The sequence below is a fragment of the Bos grunniens genome, chromosome 10 (assembly GCF_055505025.1).
Source record: "Bos grunniens cultivar Pamir isolate PY7600 chromosome 10, Bosgru_T2T1.0, whole genome shotgun sequence".
Classification (NCBI taxonomy): domain Eukaryota; kingdom Metazoa; phylum Chordata; class Mammalia; order Artiodactyla; family Bovidae; genus Bos; species Bos grunniens.
The window spans coordinates 93,702,951-93,727,884 of NC_141174.1; the positions used below are offsets into that span (position 1 = coordinate 93,702,951).

Genomic DNA, 24,934 nt, shown 5'->3' on the forward strand with positions numbered 1-24,934 from the left:
TGGGTCAGGAGGATCCCCTGCAGGAGGAAATGGCAACCCACTCCAGTATTCTGGTCTAGAGAGTTCCTCGGACAGAGGAGCCTGGTGGGCTACCGTCCATGTAGTCACAGAGTCGGACATGACTGAGTGACTAACACACACACAGTAAGTCACAGACGGGGCTCTCCTGCCTGGTTGTTCACACCGTAACTGCTCTTTTTCCAAAATGTCACCCAGTGGCGTGTGTACCTTGTACACCTATACTAAGAGGCTGGTTGGTTGACTCCAGGCTCCTTTACAAAGGCTCCTCGGTGGGGCACTGTTAGGGGTCCTGTTTGGCTCCATAAACCTTCTCACAAAACAACTGGGAGAAGGAAAAGGAATTGCATATTTTCTTTGTTTCCCTGCAAATGAATAGGCTCCTCTGGTAAGCTGAGGCTACATGGAATCAGCTGCCTCAGCTTCTGGTCAGACACCTTTCTCTCCTAAGCATGACCCTCGTGCTCTGTCCTCTCGTGAACAAGCCCTGAGGCCTGGAGAGAATCATCACAGAGCCAGTACCCCAAAGAAAGGAGCTCGGCTCCCAGGCGGGGCTGAGGCAGGGAGCCCCGAAGTTCTGTAGTTGCAGTGATGACAAGGGAAGGTCTAGAAATTGGCCCCTTGGGGTGTGGGGACAACCACAGACAACCAGGCGGAGGTGGACAGTTGGGCTGAGGCTTCAGAAGGCCCACAGGCAGGAGAAGAGGGGTGATTTGTTCAGGGGCCGCATGGAGGCGGCCTCGGCACGCATTATGTACACACCCAGTCCTGTTGTACTGGTGGGTTTAACCCACTTGCATTTCCCACATACAAACCCAATGCCCACAGGGGCCCCTCAAACAGCAGAGGTTAAGAGTGGGCGCTCACCCTCCTTGGCCGATCACTGGTGTGATCTTCACGTGCTGCTGGATGCTGTCGCCGGATTTCCGTCTGGCGTAGTAGACGCCCTGCCACTCCTACAGGGACAAAGAGAGCTCTCAAGATCCTTCCGTCCAGGTACTCAGTGGCTCCTACAGAGGGTCTCATCACGTTCAGCAGTGAAATTCCCAGGTGCTTTTCCTACACCCCACAGAACACCGCTCTCTAGCTGCGCCCACCGTGGTGCTGACTACACAAGGCTCAGACCCACAGGGCCCAAGGCCCACAAGGATCAAGCCCAGCCACCACCAGGCTGCCCCTTCCAGGCTCTGGGCTCTCAGCCCCGTGGGTGTAGCGGCACCAGGTCAAGGAATTCTTTAAGGTCTCTCTTGAGGTCTTTATGACAACCTGCGAGCCTGGTATTCATCACCCTTCATTTGCAGATCTGTCCACTGAGGCTCAGAGATGCAAACTAATCTGCCCACACGAGGAAGTAGAAAACGTGGTTATAAATCTATCTCCACTCCCCTTCTACTATCCTCTGGGGCCTCCAGTCAAGCCTTCTCTGGGCTTAGCCTGGCTCCTGGTAGGTTCCATGGATGAGGCAAAGGGGAGTGTGAGGTTCCTCCCGCATCCAGACCCGGTGGAACTGGGCAGGACGAAGAGCCTGGCGGCCTCCAGGGGGAGCCTGTGGCACCTCCACTGCTTCTGGGAGGAAGTGGCTGAATCAGGATGCGAGATGCTCTGCCGCCTCTTCTCACCCAAACACTCACACGGGAAGGCCAACTGGTACTCAGGCTGGGGCCACCAGGGGTGTGGCAGCAGTCTTCCAGTAAAGTTTTCCTGCTTCCTTTTTGGTCTCACTCCCCTAATATTCTTCTATTAATTCTGGCCATCATATATAATCCAAACTTACTGTATTCCCATAAAATGGTCCCCCAGTGAATAAATGCAAAGCTATCGAACTCTTTCACATCAGAGAAAGCATCTGAATGCTTCCAAGAAAATGCCCAGGAAGTTCCAGCTCCAAGGGCAGTGGTCTGGAAGGAAGGGCTTGTGGGAGATGCCCACCGCATCCACACCACTGCCTTCATCTGCTGGGATGCAGAGGAGGCTGCCGGACAGACTGCCGAGGCAGGGACAAGGGAGTTGTACGTCTCTTCTCAACTGTGATGAGTAAAGAGAATAGAAAAAAAAAAAAACTGTTTGAAAAGTGGGCCTATGAAACATGTGAATACTGATACTAAATCCTAGTCCTTCAAACTCTGAATAAACTAAATCCTGGGAGGAAATCTGCTTGGAGATAGGCATGAATTTCCAGCCATCACAGGTGAGACATAATCACACGAAGGAAGAAATTTCCTTGTACAAAATCTTCAGATTCTATATCATTGTGATAAGCACCAGGTTTGCCTGCTATCCAAAATTAACTCAGATTTGAACTCATCTTACAAACGTAAGAGATTTTTCACCTAATTGTAACATTAAAGAAGCCCATGTGAAAGAGATGACACCTTAGTTGGGCGGGGGCTGTGGATGGGTCGGGTTTCGCCCACCTTGCCCTTCTTGATGCAGGTGTTGATGGTGTCGAGAAGGTCCGCCCGGTTCTTGTCGCTTTTGGGCAGCTCGGCGAGTTCTTTCCCCAGCAGTTCGCCTTTGTGGTAGCCCATCATCCTCTCGAAGGCTGGGTTGACATACTGCAAATGGGAAGTGGATATGGGTCAGGACAGGTTGCTGTGTGCCCGCAGAACACTTGTAGGGCACAGAAAATGTGCCCCGGGCCAGCGTTCTCTGATACAGTCCGACGAGTCCCCCAGCCCCAGGGGGTGGGCTCCCTCCTGACCAGCAATAAGCTCATTCAACTGCCATCCCAGCACCCTAGGCCCTCTGGAAACTGGAAGACATTCTTCAGCAGTAAAAATAGCAAGAAACCTTTATTTACCAGTGCCAGCTTGCAATGGGCCTTATTCACCACCCACTGCCCATGAAATAAGAAAAAACTCAGAAAAAAAAGAACACAGAAAAATTAACTAGAGGGATGTCCCTGTTGACCCAGTGGTTAAGACTTTACCTTCCAATGCAGGGGATGCGGGTTTGATCCCACATGCCTTGCAGCCAAAAACCAAAACATAAAACAGAAGCAATATCGTGACAAATCCAATAAAGACTTGAAAATGGTCCACATCAGAAAAAAAGTCTTAAAAAAAATTAACTAGAACTCCACTCAACAGGTCATGGCTTCTATTAGTCACATTTCTACAAGGAAGCAATTTGATCTCTTGTGTCTAGATAATATTAATAGATAATTGCCACTGTCTATTAACTAGTGCTATGCCTTGAGGCCACTTCTGGTCTAACTGAAGCATAAATTCAGTTAAAAACCTTGGGCAGGAGGGAGTCCTTTCGCAGCTGGGCACAGCGCAGGCCTGAGGCATCGTCCCCACTGAGCACATGTTGGGATGGGCAGACTCAGAAGCTTCCTTCCAAAATTCTGTCCAGAGCCCTGGAATTTAGAGCTATCACCTTGGCTGCCTCCCAGCTCCTGTCCACAGCCTCCCATTTCTTCTCAAAGAACAGAATCACCAGATGAGCAGGTGAGTGGAGGGGACAAGCAACAGGATCGTGGGGAGAATGTGAGTGCACTGCATCTAGGTCACGGATTTCTTTGGGCATAACTGACATCCACGTGCTGCTTTAGAAACGGTCTTGCCCATGGAATCACTTTTGCCCTCCACGGGGATGACAGCAGTAGGGAACACAGTGATGCAGGCACACGTGGGGAGCTGCGCCCTGGGGAAGCCGGCTTCTACTAGCACCGTCCACCCTGGGAGGAGGAGGGGCTGGGAGGTGGCTCTTGGGCCTTCCAGGGGTCACTGAAGAGGAAGGGGTGGTGACACTGTCTTCACTGACCTTCTAGCACTTTCCCGTGGTGGTCGCCGCCCTCCCTGGGTGGGCAGCAGGACCCCTGCTCATCAGGTCGGGCTCACAGTCCCCGGGCCCGCCCTGCCTGCAGCTAGGTGGCCTGGGCTTGTCTCCCAACCTGTGGGACTGTGCTCTCTGCCTAGAGGTCCTTCCCCACCTCCTGGTCATGTCAGCTCTGATTTCCACCCCGCTCCAGCAAGCTGTCCTTAAGTCCCTACCCAGTTGGAGCCTGTGCCTCTCCGACGACTCCCACCCCATCCTATGCAGGCTTCTGATGCCCTATTACACTGGACCTAAATTCTTTTCTTTCTCTCTCCCCGACTAGACATGAAAATCCTCAAGGGCAAAGGTTACTTCAGATTTGTCTTTGGATATTCAGGACTGTTCAGTAAATAGCTGAGGAATGAATAATACTTGAGCATGTATTGTTCTCCTTATTTGTTGGCCAAATGCTCATATCTTATGTGTTTACTCTGCTTTTGCTACTTGGCTGTAAATACAGGTAGAAGTCATAGGCCTTCATTCGTGCCAGGCGACCTCACAACGCAACAGGTACTCCAGGACATGGACTGCGAAGCCAAGGCACTCAAGTTCACACCCTGGCTCTGTCCATCACTAGCACCACGGGCAGTTTACTGATCTTCTCTGGACCTCAGTTTCCTCATTTGTAAAACAGCTCGGACAGTAGTACCTGGTTCATAGAATTGTTTTAAGAAATAAACGAGCATGTGCAAAATGCTAAGTACTGTGTCTGGCACATGGTAAGCACCACTTAAGTGTTTTGAAGCAAACAGTTTCAGTGGATGGAAAGGGAGAGAGAGAATATTTATGAATGTCAAGTGCTTCTGCCACCTGCACTAAGAGACACATGCCCTGAGAAGCAGAGCTGCCCCGAGAAGGACTCTGGTACTGAATACGTATATGATGCAACTCACTCATGATGACACCTTTTAAAATCTATGGCACAAAGGCCTTTTAAATTTGCCCCTTATATGTAACATCCTCTTTTCGACTTCCTCCTTGTGCTTGAGTTTTATGTTTAGGATGCTGGCAGGCTTGTAAAGGGGCCTGAGAGGGTGCCCCAAGGGAAACCCTGCAATCAGTACAGTTTCCCTTTTAATACGAGGATTCCCCTAACCAGGCACCCACCGTCCCGAGCCTCTGCTCCTTCCTATTTGAGGTATAGGCTGGTGGTGATTCATAGCTTGTGACACCACCAGCCTACCGCCTCTCCCAGAGATGCAGATTTCCTGACCATCAGGAGCTAACTGGAGAAGGAAGGACTCATCTGTCTGTGAAAGGACTGCCTGCAAGATTACAGCTGGTAGAGAGCAGACAGCCCCTTCCCCTCATCACTAAAACCACCCCCGGCTTCCCTGTAAAAGCTGGAGGTGTGAGTTCACGCCTTTTCCCTGGATATCTCCTTGGTATGCAAGTATATATGAAGAAACTTCGGCTTTTCTCTCGTAAAGAAAGAAAAAAAGAGGGAGGTGCCAAACAAATGTTTCATGAACAGAACTGACGTTCGAGTCCAGGTGGAAGTGGACCTGCACCCGGTCTATAACAGAAACATGTCTGATTTCTCTGTAGTTCAGGGCGGATCCGCGGGCAGGTGGGCCGGTGACAGGCGGCATCATGAGGAAGCCTTTAGACCCATGTCATGGAAATCAAAGTCCAAAAACCAGCCAAACAGGGAACCAGGTGGGAAGGCTCCGGAGTCAGAAAGACATGGCTGGATGTTTTGGTTCCAGTATTTATTACCGGGGTTTTCCTTGGAGGAATTCCTCGGCCCTCCTGGGCCTCGGTTTCCCCATCTGTATACTGTATGTCTCTTTCATGGGGTTCCTGAAGGGAAACGAGGTAACTCCACGAGCGCGTGGGTGACCAGGCCCACACACAGTGGGTAACTGCTGTCACCAACCCCAGGTGGGAGCAGGGTGTCTGTGTGGGCAGCGGGCTGTTTCCCAGGAAAGCGTGTGAGACACTGTCGTGGGCGCTGTGCTGGACACAGTCTTTATCTCTACCAAGGGCAGCGAGCCTCTCACACTCAGCGCCATGATGCAGACCAAGGGCGGGCAGACCAGTGCCCGTCAGTGCAGAGTCTACATTTCAGAATATTTTCTAAGTGTAAATGTCTTATAGTGTTAGTTGCTCTATTGTGTCTGACTCTTTGTGATCGCATGGATTTATTATAGCTTGCCAGACTCCTCTGTCCATGGAATTTCCTACCTTCCAAAAATAATAAGACAACTTTATTTCCACAAACGTTTGTCTGCCAAACACATTTCCTTAGGAAGACGACTTTAATATTATCTAAGTGTACATGCCAAGTCACTTCAGTCGTGTCTGACTCTTTGGGACCGCATGGACTGTAGCCCACCAGGCTCCTCTGTCCATGGAATGCTCCGGGTGAGAATACTGGAGTGGGTGGCCATGCCCTCTGCCAGGGGATCTTCCCAGCCCAGGGATCCAACCCCAGTAGCCTGCATTGCAGGCAGATTCTTTACCACTAGTGCCACCTGGGAAGCCCCTATATTATATAAGACTACTTTATAACTGGAATACCAACTGTAGGCAAATCAGTGAGGACCACTGATAATATTCTGTTCCCAAGGTATTTATAAATATTTACAGTTCTGACATACTTTGGTATAAACAATGTCTTTCCGCAAAGTCTAAAGAATTTACCCCGTCTCTGTCAGAGAAATCGCAGGTTCTGATCTGAACTAATTTTTATTCCTACTGAGTATCTAATTCTCAGCCGAAGAGTATTAGTTTTCTTTGCATACTTTGATGTTCCTTTCTCCAAAGAAAGTGTGCTGAAATGTGAGAATTAGAGCAAAGTGCTCAGAAAAGGGTGGCTCAGACTTGAAAGGCTCTCTTTTGATGTCTAAAGATAAAACGTGCCCCCCATACCTGGATCACGTGGTCATCGCTTGTGATTTCTATGGCTTCATGACAGTGGTCTAACGCTGTAAACACTGAATTACAGGCCCTGAAAGTTGCAAAAGATTCATGTTAGTTCTGTGAGAAAACCATGAGCGTTTCATCTGTTAACTTATCAAAGTAGACAGTTCCTCAGATTCATTAAAAACAAGTACCTTTTGATATTCTGTTTTGGAGGGAAAAAAAAGGAAACCTAGCCTTTCAAATGAAATAAACAATAGCAGATACTTCTACGTATATCACACAAGGAGAAGAACATTATCCAGCCGATTGTCATGGGTCATGGAATGACCTCTGCGTGTGCTGGATGGAACCTTCGTACCGACACAAGGAAAGAGACACGGAGAAGCCGGTCTCAGAGGCGCCTGTGTTCTACGTCAATGACATTCTGCTGTTCCAGTCACAGCACTGTCATGGAGAAGTCCCGTCCCCATCAGCTTGGAAAACCTAATTAAGCCCATACTGGATCTGAGGTATTCTGGCCTTTTGCAACAGACATAGAAACATTTTGTTTTTTCTTTCCTTACTTTTGATGACCTTAGTTAAGAAGACTTTATAGTACTTTGCTTTCAACTATACCCACCGTCTGATGAAAGGCAAAGAGGGCAGAATTCCTCTTGCCTGGTTCATTTTACAGGTCTCCAGGTGGGCACTATTCTTGATGACCTTCCTTGTATATCTAGAATATTTAAAATCATTTCAATTTCTCACGTAACATTCTAGCTACCTTACAACCTAGAGCAACTCCAGATACAGTAAGCTACTTACCATCTAACTCAGGAAGTATGTGCCTAGTTTCCAGAGCTTTCTTATTCATGCTGGCTATTTAAACAAGTCCAGTGAAGGCTTTCTCACACATTCAGTTCAGTTCAGTCGCTCAGTCGTGTCCGACTCTTTGTGACCCCATGAATCGCAGCACGCGAGGCCTCCCTGTCCATCACCAACTCCTGGAGTTCACTCAGACTCATGTCCATAGAGTCAGTGATGCCATCCAGCCATCTCATTCTCTGTCGTCCCCTTCTCCTCCTGCCCTCAATCCCTCCCAGCATCAGAGTCTTTTCCAATGAGTCAACTCTTCTCATGAGGTGGCCAAAGTACTGGAGTTTCAGCTTTAGCATCATTCCTTCCAAAGAAATCCTAGGGCTGATCTCCTTCCTTCAGAATGGACTGGTTGGATCTCCTTGCAGTCCAAGGGACTCTCAAGAGTCTTCTCCAACACCACAGTTCAAAAGCATCAATTCTTTGGTGCTCAGCCTTCTTCACAGTCCAACTCTCACATCCATACATGACCACAGGAAAAACCATAGCCTTGACTAGACGGACCTTTATTGGCAAAGTAATGTCTCTGCTTTTGAATATGCTGTCTAGATTGGTCATAACTTTCCTTCCAAGGAGTAAACGTCTTTTAATTTCATGGCTGCAGTCCCCCCACAAATAATGTTAATTTACTAGACAGATGTTTCTTCTCATAAACTCTTAAAACATTATTCATTTTTTCTCTCATAAAGCATCTAACTTTGCCATTTTACTTTGAACTGTTTACAAGGCAGAGAGTAGAAAAAAATTGGGTGAAACTTGGTTCGGTATTTTGCCAGTGATGGGACCCTGGGCAATGTTTTCTCTTTGCTGGGTCCCAGTTTCCTCATATATAAAATGAAGTGAAGTGTTAGTTGACCAGTCATGTCTGATTCTTTGTGACCCCAGGGACTGTAGCCCGCTGGGCTCCTCTGTTCATGGAATTCTCCAGGCAAGAATACTGGAGTGGGTTGCCATGCCCTCCTCCAGGGGACCTTCCCAACCCAGGGATCGAATTTGGGTCTCCTACATTGCTGGCAGATTCTTTAAATTTCGTTGTAAGACTCAACATAGATAGTTTATGTGAGCTATGTCTCAAAGTACTTGGGACAACTTAAGATTTCAAGACATGGTACTTAATATTATTTGCAAGATCTCAGAATAATTCTTTGTTAAAGCTTTCAAAGGCTGTTGGTGAGAAGAAAAGTTAATCATAACCTATACTTTCTCATGAGTGTATCTGAAACATCAAACCAAGAACTGCTTTCAATATTAACAAGGCAACCTGCATGGAAAATGAAGGATTTTAGTCCATTGATGGGTGGTGTTCCTGTCACTGCAGAGATGAAGACGCCAGTGTGGGAGGGTATGTACAGTAAGTAATCGTGATGGAGGTGAGGGGAGGAGAACATAAACCCCACGCAACCAAGATGCCCAAAAGGGTAAGGCATTTTCTTATTCAAATTGCTCCAAACTATGTTTCTCAAAAAACTGTAAACAGAACTACCATATGACACAGAACTATCATCAGATCAGATCAGATCAAATCAGTTGCTCAGTCGTGTCCGACTCTTTGCGACCCCATGAATTGCAACACGCCAGGCCTCCCTGTCCATCACCAACTCCTGGAGTTCACCCAGACTCATGTCCATCGAATCAGTGATGCCATCCAGCCATCTCATCCTCTGTCGTCCCCTTCTCCTCCTGCCCCCAATCCCTCCCAGCATCAGAGTATTTTCCAATGAGTCAACTCTTCTCATAAGGTGGCCAAAGTACTGGAGTTTCAGCTTTAGCATCATTCCTTCCAAAGAAATTCCAGGGCTGATCTCCTTCAGAATGGACTGGTTGGATCTCCTTGCAGTCCAAGGGACTCTCAAGAGTCTTCTCCAACACCATCAATTCTTTGGCGCTCAGCCTTCTTTGCAGTCCAACTCTCACATCCATACATGACCACAGGAAAAACCATAGCCTTGAGTAGACAGACCTTTGTTGGCAAAGTAATGTCTCTGCTTTTGAATATGCTGTCTAGGTTGGTCATAATTTTCCTTCCAAGGAGTAAGCATCTTTTAATTTCATGGCTGCAGTCACCATCTGTAGTGATTTTGGAGCCCAGAAAAATAAAGTCTGACACTGTTTCCACTATGACCCAGCAATTCCACTCCTGGGTATACATTCATGAAAAACAAACACACTAATTCAAAAACATACATATGCCCCAATATTCGTAACAGCATTATTCACAATAACCAAGACATGGAAGCAATGTAAGTACCCATTGACAGATGAATGGATAAAGATGTGGTGTAGATATACAATGGAATATTACTCAGCCACAAAAAGAACAAAAGTTTGCCATTTGCAGCAACATGGATGGACTTGGCGGGCGTTATGCCAAGTGAGATAAGTCAGAAAAAGACAAATACTATATGATATCACTTATATGTGGAATCTAAAAAAATCAACAAACCAGTGAATATAACAAAAAGCAAATTCACAGATATAGAGTACAAACTAGTGGTTACCACTGGGGAGAGGGGAGAAAGAGATACAAACTATTAGGTATAAAATAAGCTATAGGGATATATAGTATAATATTTTATTATAACTATAAATGGAGCATAACCTTTCAAACTTATGAATTACTATATTGTAACATAGGGGCTTCCCTGGTAGCTCGGTTGGTAAAGAATCCACCTGAAATGCTGCTAAGTCACTTCAGTCGTGTCCGACTCTGTGCAACCCCATAGATGGCAGCCCACCAGGCTCTTCTGTCCCTGGGATTCTCCACGCAAGAACACTGGAGTGGGTTGCCATTTCCTTCTCCAATGCATGAAAGTGAAAAGTAAAAGTGAAGTCGCTCAGTTGTGTCTGACTCTTCGAGACCCCATGGACTGAAGCCTACCAGGCTCCTCCGTCCATGGGATCTTCCAGGCGAGAGTACTGGAGTGGGGTGCCATTGCCTTCTCCAGCCTGCAATGCAGGAGACCCCAGTTCGATTCCTGTGTCAGGAAGATCTCCTGGAGAAAGGAGAGGCTACCCACTCCAAGTATTCTTGGGCTTCCCTGGTGGCTCAGATGGTAAAGAATCTGCCTGCAATGTGGGAGACCTGAGTTCAACCCCTGGGTTGGGAGGATCCCCTGGAGGAGGACATGGCCTGGAGAATCCCATGGACAGAGGAGCCCAGTGGGCTACAGTCCATGGGGTCACAAAGAGTTGGACATGACTGAGCAACTAAGCACAGCACATATTGTAACATATGGTACAGCAGCTATACTTCAATTAGAACAAAAAATAAAGTAAGTTGCTACAGCCTACCTAACATGAGCTGTATACTGTCCTGTTAGCAACGCTATATTTGTAAACATGATCATTTAAAATGTGAAAAAGAATCAAGGAGGACTTTAAAATTGCTACCAAAGTCATTACTGCACCACGTCTTATGAAGAAGCAAGAAAGAGCTAGTCTCATCGCAGTGTGTTCAGGCCTTTGGGTCCAGCACCCAGCCCAGCACCACAGCAAAGCGAGCCCTATCTCCAGCAGTCCCACAAGGAAAAGCAAGTCTGTGTGGGCTAGTTCCTTAGCTTTGGGAGCTGGATAATGAAGAGCTAACACGTCTGATCAGATGATACATTCCCCTCACACCCAAGTATTTTCTTGAAGGACCTGTGTGGCTCAATTAAGTATGTAAACAGCTACCTCCAAGTATGACTGTTTCTGTCAATTCAAGAGGTTGCTTTCGTACAAGATCTTAGCTCCAGCTGCCAAAATGGATCTATCGGATGTTCACTACAAAGCATACACTCTCTGGTGAGCATCACGCCCCACGGAACAAAGCAGATTTTTATCAATAGTTAAAGTGAAAGTATACTGGCAGGACCAGCAGATTACTGTCTCTGGCGACGAATGGTATGGGACTGCCATGTGTAAATCTAGGCTTTAAATCAACTTGGCTGATGGTTCTGTTTAAATAAACCTGTAGCAAAATGAAGTAATTACTTTGAATCATGTTCCTAGAGTTTGAGAATTAAATTTCCTGCATTAATTATTAATATTCTTCACATAGAAGAAATTTAGCTTAATTTTTCTGTTCTTATGAGCCATATAACACAGCAATGTGAATGTATTTTTGTAGTCTTCTGGTTGAGAAGTTGAAAAATTAGAAAAAGCTCCAGAGAAACAGAATATTGTTGTGAAAAGCCAAGAAGTACTAGTAATGTAACCATTTCCCCTTCATCTTCTTAGTTGTCCATGAAGATTCACATGAAGCAGGTAAATATCACAAAGCTATGATAAATCTAGACAGTGTATTAAAAAGCAGAGACATTACTTTGCCTGCAAAGACCCTTTTATCAAAGCTTTGATTTTTCCAGTAGTCGTGTATGGATGTGAGACCATGGATGGAACATAAAGAAGGCTGAGTGCTAAAGAACTGATGCTTTCAGACTGTGATATTGGAGGAGACTCTTGAGAGTCCCTTGGACTGCAAGGAGATCAAACAAGTCAGTCCTAAAGGAAATCAACCCTGAATATTCATTGGAAGGACTGATGCTGAAGCTCCAAGACTTTGGCCACCTGAGGCAAAGAGCCAACGCATGGGAAAAGACCCTGATGCTGGGAAAGAGTGAGGGCAGGAGGAGAAGGGGACAACAGAGGACGAGATGGTTGGGTGGCATCACCGAGTCAATGGACATGGGTTTGAGCAAACTCTGGGAGATGGTGAAGGACAGGGAAGCCTGGCGTGATCATCACAAAGAGTCTGACATGACTGAGCGACTGAACAACAACAGGCAGAACATCTACAGGGAACACAGTGCTATGACGGTGTGCAGAGTGCGTCTGACTTAACACAGGGTGCCTGGATTCTGCTCCAGCACTGGCACCTACGTATCAGGTCCTCGTGACCGTGCCAAGAGTCTCTCTGGCTCTCAGTGTTTCCTCTGTGCTGGGGTGGCTGGGTTACATGATCTCTTGTGTTCCTAACAAAGGGACTCTAGAATCTACTCCAACAAAACATGCACAGCCCTCTGAGACATACACACCGAGGCTGTAGAACCAGGGTAGGATGCACTGTGCAAGGTGATGGCGGGAAGGGCGACGGTTCTGGACACAAACTCACATCCCAGCAGGAGTGTGCAAGTGGCAGGGAGGGAGTCGTGGACGTGCCACCAGCCAGAAGCGCTCCTGGGCAGCGATGCAGCGCAGGCCACTTACTTTAAGCCATCACAGCTCGGTTTCTACTCCTGTAACATGACGACTGTCATGCAGAGCCCACGTGAGGATAAAGTGCTCTATAAACATCGGTTGGTAACGAGAGGTGTAGTGTTCCACAGAATACCAAGGTTTGCGCATCAGGAATTGATTCTTTCTAAAATGGAGGACTGCTACTGTCTTAAGACTTGGAGTAAAATAAACTGATCCAGGTGTAGGCCTCAGATAATGGGTATCAGACTGCCTAATGACGAAACAATAGCTCATCCTTCATCAGTGTAAACTCACAGCCCATAGGGGTGGACATGACTGAAGCGATTTGGCAGGCACATCAGCTTAAACTCCCAGTAAATACCCAAATCCTACTGATATTTTGGTTAACGTAGTTCTTTTCACGATAAAGAAGCACAAGAACATAAGTGATAAATGGTCATCAGTTCCCCCTTGTCTCCCTAGCCATTCCCCCTCTCATGAATTCTTCTGTTCAATAAAGCGATCCACCACATGTACACAGAAGTATGCTTCTGTTCTATCTTTAAAAGTTATTCTCATATAACGGAATTTCTAGATTAGGTATCTTATGTTTGATTACATGATCTTTTTTCTTGGTTAAGTAAATGTGGTCACCATCCACGAAGACTGGACAGAAGTGTCTGCCTCCAACATCCAGTATTATCCACGCAGCACAGCGTGTCCTTGCTGAATGCTAGTAATGTCACATATTTAGCTGCAGCTGGGGGTGGAATTGCAGGGAAAAGTATTATATAATTAGACTATAATTATTCTGGCATTGTATAACACAGAGCCTCATTTCCCCTATCAACAGCAAGTCACAGAGTTGCCTGTCAGCCCCTGGGGTGCAGGTAGATGGTTTAGATGTCCTGAAGCACCCTAAGGAGCTGGAGAGACCATGGAGGGTCACTGTCTCTCCCATCCACTAGGCCTAGGGAGAATCAAACCACACACCCCACCGCTACTTCTCCAAAACACAAGAAGGGCGCTGAAGATAGTTGAGGTACAACCAGCCAAACAGCATCAGAAGGACCTGACCACTTACTCCTTCCTCCTCTGTCTTCTCTTGCAGAGAACTTGCCTGCCTTCTCCGCTGCAGGGACTGGTCCCAAGTGCTTGGGACTGGGAAGGGAGGCTTCCTATCAGCCAAGCTGAAGCTGGTGCAGAAGATGAGGGGGTCAGGGTTCTGAGTAAACCCACCTTCCTGGGACCGCAGCTGCTGGGCCAGGTCTGTTCACCAGCGTGATGCAGATTTGGACTAAGAACCCAAGGCATTTCACTACGACTTTACAGTGAGCCCAACTCTGCAAACCAGCTTCAGCCACTGTCGGGTGAGAAGTTATGGGACTTGCACACTGTTAGGTGCTTAGAACCTTGCCGAGTTCTGAATCTGTGAGTCCTTGAGAAGTTCTCAGTCCCCTGGCTCTGAGAAGATTTCATCAGCACGATAACCTAAAGCCCTTTCCTTTTTATCTCCAGTGCTCCCTGCGGATGTTTATTTCAAATTGCCAGATCTGCCTTCGCCCCACTCCCCCTTGACGAGGTACCTTCTGCCCTCTGACCTGTGCCATCAAACTTCATGCTGCCTAGGAAAACTCAGGCAGTCATTTCAAATAAAATGAGGGAATTACCGATCAAAGCAGTAAGGCGTCTGCAGTTCACTGTAGATCATACACTGTTGAAGAATTAAACCAAAATGAAATCTCTCTTTTCCTAATCCTATTTATTGTGAAAACATCTAAAATAAAAGTACAAAGTCTTTTTCACTCTCCATAAAAACAGAAGAGACCCCCAGGAATAAAAACAATTAAAGTACAATTAAAACTCATAAATTGCTGTAGTAAAGGCAATGTGGTTTCCCTAAGAAATTCTATGAAGTTCCCTGAAGCTAATAAATATATGGATACAAAGAAACCAAGGGATTTATTTTCCTTACCAAAGAACTCCCAACTGGTTTGAGATTCTCAATTGTTTAAGACTGCAAAAGGGAGCGTTTACCCCACACTTCTTAGGGCTGTCTAGCCACCAAACAGTTGACTTCCCTGAGCAGGGGGAATCACAGAAGAGCCTGTCTCTGTGGGTTCATGTCCATCCATTTTTCTTTCAAGGAACAGAGGATGGCCCAGAAAAGTTAAGTTTAGAAAGGGTTTTGTTCTCTTTGAAAGCAAATTCAGTAATGAAGTTAAGAAATAGAGCCATTTCAAAGATATGCTGTCTTATTTATTTTTCGCTGAGTCTGAAAGCCTGGCAGGCTACAGTCCATATGGTTGCACAGAGTTGGACGTGACTGAAGCAACTTAGCACGCACGCACACACTGAAAGCCAGGTTGACCCCTCAATCTGCTGGAGAGAGGAGCCAGGGCCCTTCTAGCATCCTGTAGCCTGCAGCCCCTTGAGACTGGCCTCCCAGGGGCTACAAGCTGCCCTGAGCCTCTTCTTTCCCCTGCTCTCTCTGCTCATAGGGACAGGTTGAAGAAATCAAGGTCCTGAGAGTGTGCCAGAGCAGAGCCTGAGCAAAAGCAGGCATGGGCTAGAACTCAGCTGTTTCAAGAAGCCCCAGAAGCAGAGTATCCTACCACCCAGACACCGAGAGAATCCATTTATCTCAGAAGTGAGCACCACAGAGAAGCTAAGAGCACCAGACATGCACACAGAGACTTCAAAACGCTCTCGAAGATACCTCATGCATCCTGAGGCCACAAGTAGGTCTCAGGCAACTGCTATCACAAATAGGTAACAATTACCATAGTTAGCATAATAAAGATACCCCTGGGTCTGCCCCCATCTATACCAATCCAAGTAGGAATTTATAAATGTCGCAGGTACTAAGTACTAATGCTCAAAGGCTATTCTTAATCTCCATATAATTGTACAGAAGTTAAACAGTACTTTTCCTAGGGTACAATTTTAAAACTGCTGTAAATAGTGGAAAATATTGTCAAAAGAAGAAATGCTTCCAATTTATTTCATTATACCAAAGGGCTCCCAGTTTAGACTCTGTCTTTTAGCAGCTACCATCACTTGCTCAATAGCTGCAGAATCGCTGGGGTTCTGCTGTGACCCTCAGCCTGAGGACAGACAAGCTTGGCTACAGAACGGTTAACCTCGTGTTCATCCTATTTCACTACATACCTTAATTTGAACTGTGAGAGAACTTCCCCATGTTCTATTTGAATCAGTTCATTGTAGCAAGCGATTATGCTGCTGTTCTCCATAAATCTCTGGGGGGAAAAAAAGCAAAGATAATACATAAGACAAATACAATTACTTCTTAAACGGTTAAAAAAGGCTTGTTTCTCCAACCTCAGGTAACTTTGTTATATAAGACAACTAGTAAGTAAGATGAGATGAAATAAAACAGCTGTCAGGGTATTTGAAATGCCTGTTAAAATGTATACGAAACAAGAAAGCAGATAATATTGTACAGTTAACTATAACAAAGATGGGGAAAAGTTCATTATGAACATTCATAGGAAAATAAACACGCAAGGGTTGGAACACCTCCCCAGCCTTGCTAATTACTGAAGCATCTGGGCTGCTGCTGCGCGGAGGGAAGTCCTCTGAAACCTGAGCCTGGAGTCCTTCACCGTGTGTGCACCGTGAGTGATGTCTCCTGGACGGAAGGGAAGGTCTTTGCTTCTTTCCTCATTGGAGTGCCTCACACTGCTCCCTCTCCCGTGTTTGTCTCCTTCACACACATGTGCGCGCATGCACACACACACACACTTCCACATATGTAGTGTGGACGGCATCTCCCTGGGGATCACCGGCAAAGCCCCCCCCGACTCTCCCTGTGCCTCTGGTGCCACTATCCCAGGAAGAAGCTGGGAAGGGCTAAGAACCCAAGGGGAACCATGAAGACACACGGAGGGAAATACTTCCTATTTGCAAAACAAAGTCAAACATGGTGAAGTTTTGGTTGAGCTTCTGGGCAGCTGGAGATTACGTGTCAGTCTGTATCCGAGCTCTGGGAAGTGTGAGATGATGCTTCATAAAGCACAAAAAATGATCATAATAAAATAAGTTCTTGAAAAGGATGAGATAAAGTTATATTTCTTTTTAATAACATTAAAGTGTATAAAGTGTAGAAAAATCTCCAAATCACTGATAATATCATAAGGCTAGAGATATCATTAATTTTGGTTTATTTACCTTAGATGTTTATTATATCTCTGTATATATGGATATATTTTATATGTATAAGCATACATATTATATGTATATGCTTATATATATAAAATATAAAATGATGTTATATTTTCACTTTCATAGCCAAGTAGTAATTTTTTATGATTCTTATTTTCCTTTAGGTCTCCTAAGAACTTTCAGTGTGGTAAAGGTCAGCCTTCCAGTGGGTGACAGTTTCTAAACACTGGAGTGCTTTGTTTGCACGAAAGAGACACTCAGTGAGTGTTTTATAGACTAAAGGCAGTAGGAAAATCTTTGGGGAATTTTAAGACTATAGTTCAGTCAGTCAGTCAGTTCGGTCGCTCAGTTGTGTCCGACTCTTTGCGACCCCATGAATCACAGCACGCCAGGCCTCCCTGTCCATCACCAACTCCCGGAGTTCACCCAGACTCACGTCCATCGAGTCAGTGATGCCACCAGCCATCTCATCCTCTGTCGTCCCCTTCTCCTCCTGCCCCCAATCCCTCCCAGCATCACAGTCTTTTCCAATGAGTCAGCTCTTCGCATGAGGTGGCCAAAGTACTGGAGTTTCAGCTTTAGCATCATTCCTTTCAAAGAACACCCAGGGCTGATCTCCTTCAGAATGGACTGGTTGGATCTCCTTGCAGTCCAAGGGACTCTCAAGAGTCTTCTCCAACACCACAGTTCAAAAGCATCAATTCTTCGGCACTCAGCCTTCTTCACAGTCCAACTCTCATAGTTAATGCAAAAATCTGAAATAAACTGAGTGAACCAAGAACAGTGCTCCTCAAACTTCAACATGCTAAGAATAACATGGATGTTTGGTTAAAATGCAGATTCCCGGGCCCTGCTCCCAGAAATGTAGGCATGTGTCTTTAGCACAGTATTTCTCCACACGCTCAGGTGACACCAACAGGCACTGTACGTTCCCAGGACAGGAGGAGGAGAAGCAGAGTCTTCACTGATTTTTCACACTCACTTGACCACAGCAGCCTTTTGTCATGGACGCCTCGTAAGAGCTTTGGCCACTAAAATTCCTTGAAACAGTTTGGGAAATATGACTTTGGTGGACCAGGCAAGGAGTTGGCAGTTAAACACCGTAGATTTGCATCTTGACTTGTTTTGAGTATGAGCTCTGCAAGCTAGTCATTTGAGTCTGTTTCCTCTTCCACAAAAATAGAGAAAATACCAAACCTCTCATCTGTAGATGAGGATCAGGTCAATCACCTAGAATGGGGTCTGACAAATAGTAAGTCTTAGTTCCCCAATTCTTCCTCCATAAGACACCTCTGCAAGGAGGAACTGTCTGATCACTGCATCCTTGACACACAAGCACAGTGCCTCACACAGAGCCTGTGTTCCCTGAACACCTGCTGAATGAACTCGTAATGATATCCCTTGGAACGATTCCACTGCAATGATGTCATGTCAACGTCATTCCAAGTAGAAAAAGTGGTACACACAGGTTGATGCAAAACCCAGCTGCAATGGCCCTCTGCTGAGGTGCTCTTTCTAAAAGGCTCGGAGTAGCCCAAGCGCCATGCAGCCGGCCGCTCGCTCACACAGAGCTACCGAAGCTTCGAGCAGAGCTGCTGCGGGGTACTTGATGGCATGGCGTGTTCCCGGGTCCCCATTCAAGACCCATCGACTGAAGCACTGGCCAATTAGCTAGTGACACAGAGCTGAGTTTCAGCAGATGATTTAGCATAAGCAAAATAACTCAGAGGTGGGAAATAACTTCACAGAAGGCAAGAAGAATAGCTGGCATATTTGGAAGGGTGCTTGGGTAGAAAGTTGCCAGAGACAGGATTTTGCCCAAAAAAGGAGACCGGCCACCTGGGGAGCAGCCTCAGCCGATTCTGTGCCGTGGTAACTCGGGATGGAAAACCTGGCAGGTGTGGTGTGCTTCTCTGGGAAAGAGCCCCAACTACTTGGGGGCACCCTGACCTGGCTGGCAAATAGCCTTGATCAGGCCCAGGACTAAAGAATACAGGGTGGCCCCTGACGGCTACTGTTTTTCATGCTTTCACAAAGGGCTTCATTCCCCACGGCTGTCCACAGAAAGTAGTACTGTATCTAGATGGAGAAGTGAAACCTTCCAGAGCAGCACAGACAGGTTACAAAAAGAATAAAAAGGAACAATTGTATCATCCCTCCTAAATTTACTCAGTAGCATTTGCACCCAAAGTGGACAGGTGTTTCTCCTGAGATTTTCTCTGAGTAGACAGGCAATCTCAGCCCTCCAGACAAGATGCACCACTCCAAACACCATCAGTCTCCACACTGATGGTGGGGAACATCACAGTTGTTGGAAGCAGGATCAGTGAACCTAAAGCTGAATTCCAAAGGGACACTCAACAGCACACACGGCAATAGGGGCTCATCGCTGTCCCCATGGTGTGTTGTGCCTTCCCCAACCTGCTCCCGGGGAATGGAGAGGACCTCCACGCTCATATTCTGAGAGGCCCTGCCTCAGACGTGAAGGGCAGAGATGGGCTGGGGTGCAGAGGTGGTCAATGTTCCACAGCAGATTTACGAACACCAGTCATTTCTCAGAAAATGAGTCAGTAAAGACGTTCCCACAACATGACTTCTTAGATGATTTTCCTCGTGCAACTAACTCTCCATTCGGAAGCTCAGAAGCACCGTCTCATTAAGACGGAGCGGCACACGAGAAGAGCGTCCAGAAGCGAGTGCCAGCCTCTGAAGGTGTGATGACGGACAGGAGGCAGGTGTCAGGGGTGAGTGATGGGGCTGCCCAGAACCACGCGACCCTGTCACGTGTGAACCGTGGCACCCCCTTCGATGTTTTACATACCACTGTTACTCCCCCACGGAAGCACACTGAAGCCCAAAAGAAAGGCATCCCACGGGCAATTTCTGCTTCTCTGGGACTGACAACAAAAGAGGGATTCTCTTTCTGAACCTAGGAGAGTGAAATACCCATTGCTTAAAGCACCCAAAGGACTTCTCATAATTCACAAGGCTCTGGCGGTCTCCTATTTTTGCAGGAAAAGGATGCATCGTTCAGATTACCCCAATCACGGGATTCCGAGACACCAGGTAAACCCAGTTATCTAGTTTGGTGGTAAGTCTCCTTAATCAATCTTAATCTTCTAGTTGAGCTTCAGTGTTATTCATGTAGTTGTCACAGAATTTTTCTTTGCTGTTGTTTTTGGTTTAAAGCAGCAGCCCTCAAACTGCCTAAGTCAGCTGTGGATCCCTGTTTTTTTTTCCAAAGGGTAATTTTTTATTTTCTAATAAAAGAAATAGATGCTTGTTATTAAAAAAAAAATCAAGTTGTGTAGAAAGTGAGGTCCTCCACAATTTCTCTGTAAGGATCTGTAATACCTTAATCTTGTGAAATATATTCCCTTTAAGCAGCCATATTTTGATGCTCTTTCTCCACCCCTTTTTCTTCTCTCTCAAACTGATTCCATCATGGGGCTTTCCATTTGCATGCACAAGGCCTCACCTCCAATCAAACCTTCAGACTGCTCCTCCCCTGAGCTACTGGTAAGCCTCTGGAGCTTGTTAAGTTTCCTTGAGTAAGCAGTCTTCATCTTAAAATTGAATATCAGGGTTACTCATGGAGCCATCACTCAGAATTCTTCTTTGCTGACAAGTATGGTTTCAACTAGGAGTTTCTCAGATGCTGTTGGAATCAGGGGCCTGTGTCTGGGGTGTTAGCTCTGGCTGGGCCCTGAAGACCATGGAACCCTGTGCGCCGATCTAGGGACTACTGATAATCACATACACATATGCTAACTGGTTTAAGAGGGATTACTTTGGGACTATGGAATTTTGACCTGATATAGTAAGACAGATTTTTAGCTATTACATATCTGTTGCTACGATAAATGAAGTTATGAGAGAACAAGGGAAAAAGCCTGGCCAGCAGACGCTTGTCACCCCCCCACGAGAACAGCTTTCCCTCCCAGTCCTGGGGCTGAATGTCTGTGACAAGACACACAGCTGCACCTGTGGGAGGTGCCAGGTCGTCCTTTACGTACCCTGTTGAAGCCCGCGTGCAGAAGAGGGAGCACAGAGGCCTCTTCATAGTTGCCGGATCTGCCACAGAGCAGAAAACGTGATCACTCAACAGATACAACCAGGGCTCTTCACACTGAAATGTTGAGACAGTGAGGAGGAAGCAGGGAGCTGGCTCCAAGAGTAGCTTACTGGCCAGCACACACCTGCAGCGGGCACCTGTCTTACAGGAAGCCAGACTCCCACATCCGCCTCTGGATGCAAAAAGAGCAGAGACAGTAGAGGGAACTCCAGCGGTGTGGGTGAGAACGGTGGCACAGGTACGCACGAGAGGCTCCCTCAGAGTTGGAGCAAGTGTACAGGAGCAGCGCATCGAGGGATGACGTATGTGCAACGCTCACCCTGCAGAGCACTGTGCCCTTTGACACCCCCAGACATTCTGGAAGCACGACGCCCACCCCTAGACCTAGCTGGGTCCAACTCTCAGGAGGACAACTGGCATCAGAGGCCGCAGCGCCCCAGAGCCAACAGGAGAGGAGAACCATCAGGAGAGCCAAGTTAGAGGGAAGGAGACAAAACTCACTGGCTCTCATTTCACGGGGTGGCTTCCTGCACTGAGCCTGCCTCCAGGTCTCAGAGCTGCAGTTTAAGTACAAGGTGGGGATGGGGTCAGCTGATCGTGAAGTCGTGCTGAAGCTCTGCTGTCATCTTTATAAGAGATGGTGTCCCCAAGACAGCCCGCAAGAGACATGCAGCACGTGCCGTAGAAAAAGGGATGAAAAATAGGACACTAGGGATTGGCCGGAGAAGCAGACAGCTCTGCCTGCCCAGAAATCCCAGGGCATATCTGCCTCATCACCTGTGGCTGAATCCCACATGACAGGGAAAAGCTCTTCTCCCTCCCTCTTCAGGAACTCAAGGTTCTACCCTCTCTGGTCAATAAATAAGTAGGGGCACAAAACGGGCTCCAGAGGTATGAATCATGTCCTACTTCATAAGCCGGATGGTACAAGCAGCATTAATTTTATTACTGTGCGTGCCAAGTCACCTCAGTCGTGCATGACTCTCTGTGACCCCATGGACTATAACCTGCCAGGCTCCTCTGTCCATGGGCTATCCCAGCCAAGAATACTGTAGTCGGTTGCCATTTCCTCCTCCAGGGGAATCTTCCTGACCCAGGGATTGAACCCGCATTTCTTATGTCTCCTGCATTGGCAGGCGAGTTCTTTACCACTACCCGCCACCTGGGAAGCATTATGAACTTCCTCTATAAATGAAATATTTTCAAAAAACAGGGAAAAAAGTGAAAACTCATAACGAGACACAAAAAACCACCACTTGTCAAGGACAAGCACACATTTTTGCTATATGAGCAGGAAAAAAACGAATATTTTGTTTTTGGGCCCATGGAATCAGCCATGCTTGGGCAGATGCTGTGTGGTCTGGTACCCACGTCAAGGCTCCAAGACCCTGTTAAGAGTTCTCAGTCCCCAGAAGATAAAATATAAGCAAGGAGGCTGAAGAAGGCTAGTCCCCTCGCTCTTTCCCTCGAGATCCTGTCATCACAAGATGCTGAGGCCAGTGGGACAGTTTCTTTACGTTCCTTGCCTCATACCCTGTGGTAGGTGTCAAAGTGAAGAGACACAGCTCCTAACAAGACACTCAAGGAGTCGCAGGTCAGGAGGAGTCTTTGGATAGGGCAAGACTTGGAAGCCAGGACTTCTTACTGTCCCAATATGGCCTCGGAGAGGATATTTTAAATCTCCCCCTGGGTAGGGCCCGTCTGAGGGAGACTGACACTCTGAGCTGCTGGTCTGTTAGCTCCTCCGGGGCAGAATCTGTGCCAACTCTCAGAACGGGGCCAAGTCCAGTCAGTCCTGGGCTCAAATTAAGGTCTTATGCTCTCCAAAGCTAGTGATAGCCATTAAGTGGCTACGACACATTTTGGGATGGGCAAAGGGTCTCATCATGCCGGCTGTACACGCAGCTTTTCTCCTTCCTGGCCTCTCATTCTAAGTGCGGGCCATGTTCTACACGCAGCACAGGGGTTTCTCATCCCACAGTCTCCGACCTACAGCTCAAGCCCTCTTTTTCCCTTCCAGCTCTGGCATCCATCCTTTCGTCCTGCTTCTAGCCACATAACGGTCCTAACAGAGATTGCACATTCCTTTTCTGGCAGTGGCTTTGGTGCCAGTTCTCATGGTATAATTTATTTTTTCTTAAGTGAAAAAACAAGCATTTCCCTATCTCTTTTCTTCAAAGAAAAAAGGTAAGCTGGAACAACGTTCTGTTCAGACCTCCTCCTCCTGAGATTTTCCACTCATTTCTGGCATACAGTGAGTAACCATTCTTTTCCTGAGGTGCTAACAGAAATTAGAGAGGATAAAGAGAAAGGCCTACATATTTCTAGAAACTTGCAAAACAAGGAAAATCCCAAGTGAGATCGAAGGTTGCTGGTGTCAGGCCAAAGACCTCCCCCGTGGCTTTGCTAGCTCTGAGAATGTGTTACGTCAGAGAAGGTTTCAGGAGGAACAGCGGGGCTCCCAGCGGGGGGCTGGGGGTGAGCTTACGCTTGTGAGACCACGGCGAGGATCACTGCGTGCTCCGAGGGGTTCGTAGCCCGGATTGACCTGAAACAAGAAAGCGCCATGTCAGACCAGGCGATGTGGCCTCGTTCTGACGACTGACTGACTGTGGGACTTCTTCAAAGGGAAAACGGAAGGAAATCAAACGTCCCTGTAAAGAAGGAGTCTGAAAACATGTGGAAGACAACAAAGGAAGATGCTCTTATGGATCAGGACAATCTTTGTTTTACTAAAAAAAAAAACAAACCCAAAAAACCAAACAAAAAAAAACACACCCCCCCCCCAACACATCTAAAAGAAATTCCCGGGCAATTCTCCAGTAGGTCAGATCTGCCAATGTTCCACTTCAAAAACTGGCAAATTCCACTTAAATTCCATGTTTTCTGATTGAAATTCCACTCTGCAAGAAAACTGGCAGTCCGACAATTCTCTAGTTATCAGTTTGTACTTGAGGAGCTAATTAAGTTGGACCTGTTTTTCTTTTAAAATAATAGATAGTTCAGAAAGTTGATCTTAAAAGAAGGCAGCTGGATACACAGGTGCAGGCGAAGGTCTTTTAAAAACTGTACAAAGGACCACTCCAGTTTTTTGGTTGTACTGTTATTTTTGTTCAAATACTTTAAACAGCTGAGTCATCAACTAGGGCTGAGAAACGATCAATGCAGTAACTGTTACTATAATGATGTCTGTTGTACCATGACCACCTGTCTGTCATTTAACGGAGAAGGCAATGGCACCCCACTCCAGTACTCTTGCCTGGAAAATCCCATGGGCAGAGGAGCTTGGTGGGCTGCAGTCCATGGGGTCGCTAAGAGTCGGACACGACTGAGCGACTTCCCTTTCACTTTTCACTTTCATGCATTGGAGAAGGAAATGGCAACCCACTCCAGTGTTCTTGCCTAGAGAATCCCAGGGACAGGGGAGCCTGGTGGGCTTCTGTCTATGGGGTCGCACAGAGTCGGACATGACTGAAGCGACTTAGTAGTAGTAGTAATAGTAGTAGGAATTTAACAGGGTTAAAATACAGAAGAATTCTGAAGTCCAAGAATCTTCCTGGAAACTGTGCTATGCTACAGTTTAGATTCTGGTTTAGACCCCTGGTCAGGGGTCATGAGTCAATGAATTCTTAAGAAAGGGCCACATATTGGAACCTTCATACAAATAAGCATGTCTGTTTCGATCCATCTCCATGGTCTGGCCTCTCCGTATTTCGAGATCCCTCACAAGGGAACCATCCGCTCTGAGAAGTGAAAGCTCAAGGCTGCTCCTGAGGAATCTGTGAAGCAGCTTATATTCGTTTCTTTCCAGCTCCGGGCATTTCTGCTCCTCTCCATTTTAATGTGTGTGCACCAGTGCTCCCCCAGGGACAGCCAGCTCATACTGCTTCACCCTCGTGACTAAATGTTCTCACCTTCCTCTAAAAATGTACCTTCCCATGGTCTGTTCCTTGA

At 46.8% G+C, this 24,934-nt stretch overlaps 1 protein-coding gene across 10 annotated transcripts in view; it reads right to left on the reverse strand.

The window, feature by feature from the left end:
- PDE8B (phosphodiesterase 8B) overlaps positions 1–24,934 on the reverse strand; it is a 298,935-nt gene that overhangs the window by 71,245 nt on the left and 202,756 nt on the right. For all 10 annotated transcript variants that reach the window (XR_015135515.1, XM_086323153.1, XM_086323157.1 and 7 more), the window contains 6 exons: positions 23,469–23,528; positions 20,922–20,979; positions 15,892–15,980; positions 6,715–6,793; positions 2,433–2,573; positions 886–974 (listed from right to left, as the gene is read on the reverse strand). Coding sequence is in view for 9 of the 10 variants with exons in the window: in XM_086323153.1 (XP_086179279.1) it covers positions 886–974; positions 2,433–2,573; positions 6,715–6,793; positions 15,892–15,980; positions 20,922–20,979; positions 23,469–23,528 (516 nt within the window). In the remaining variant the exon portion in view is untranslated. The remainder of the gene's footprint in view (positions 1–885; positions 975–2,432; positions 2,574–6,714; positions 6,794–15,891; positions 15,981–20,921; positions 20,980–23,468; positions 23,529–24,934) is intronic.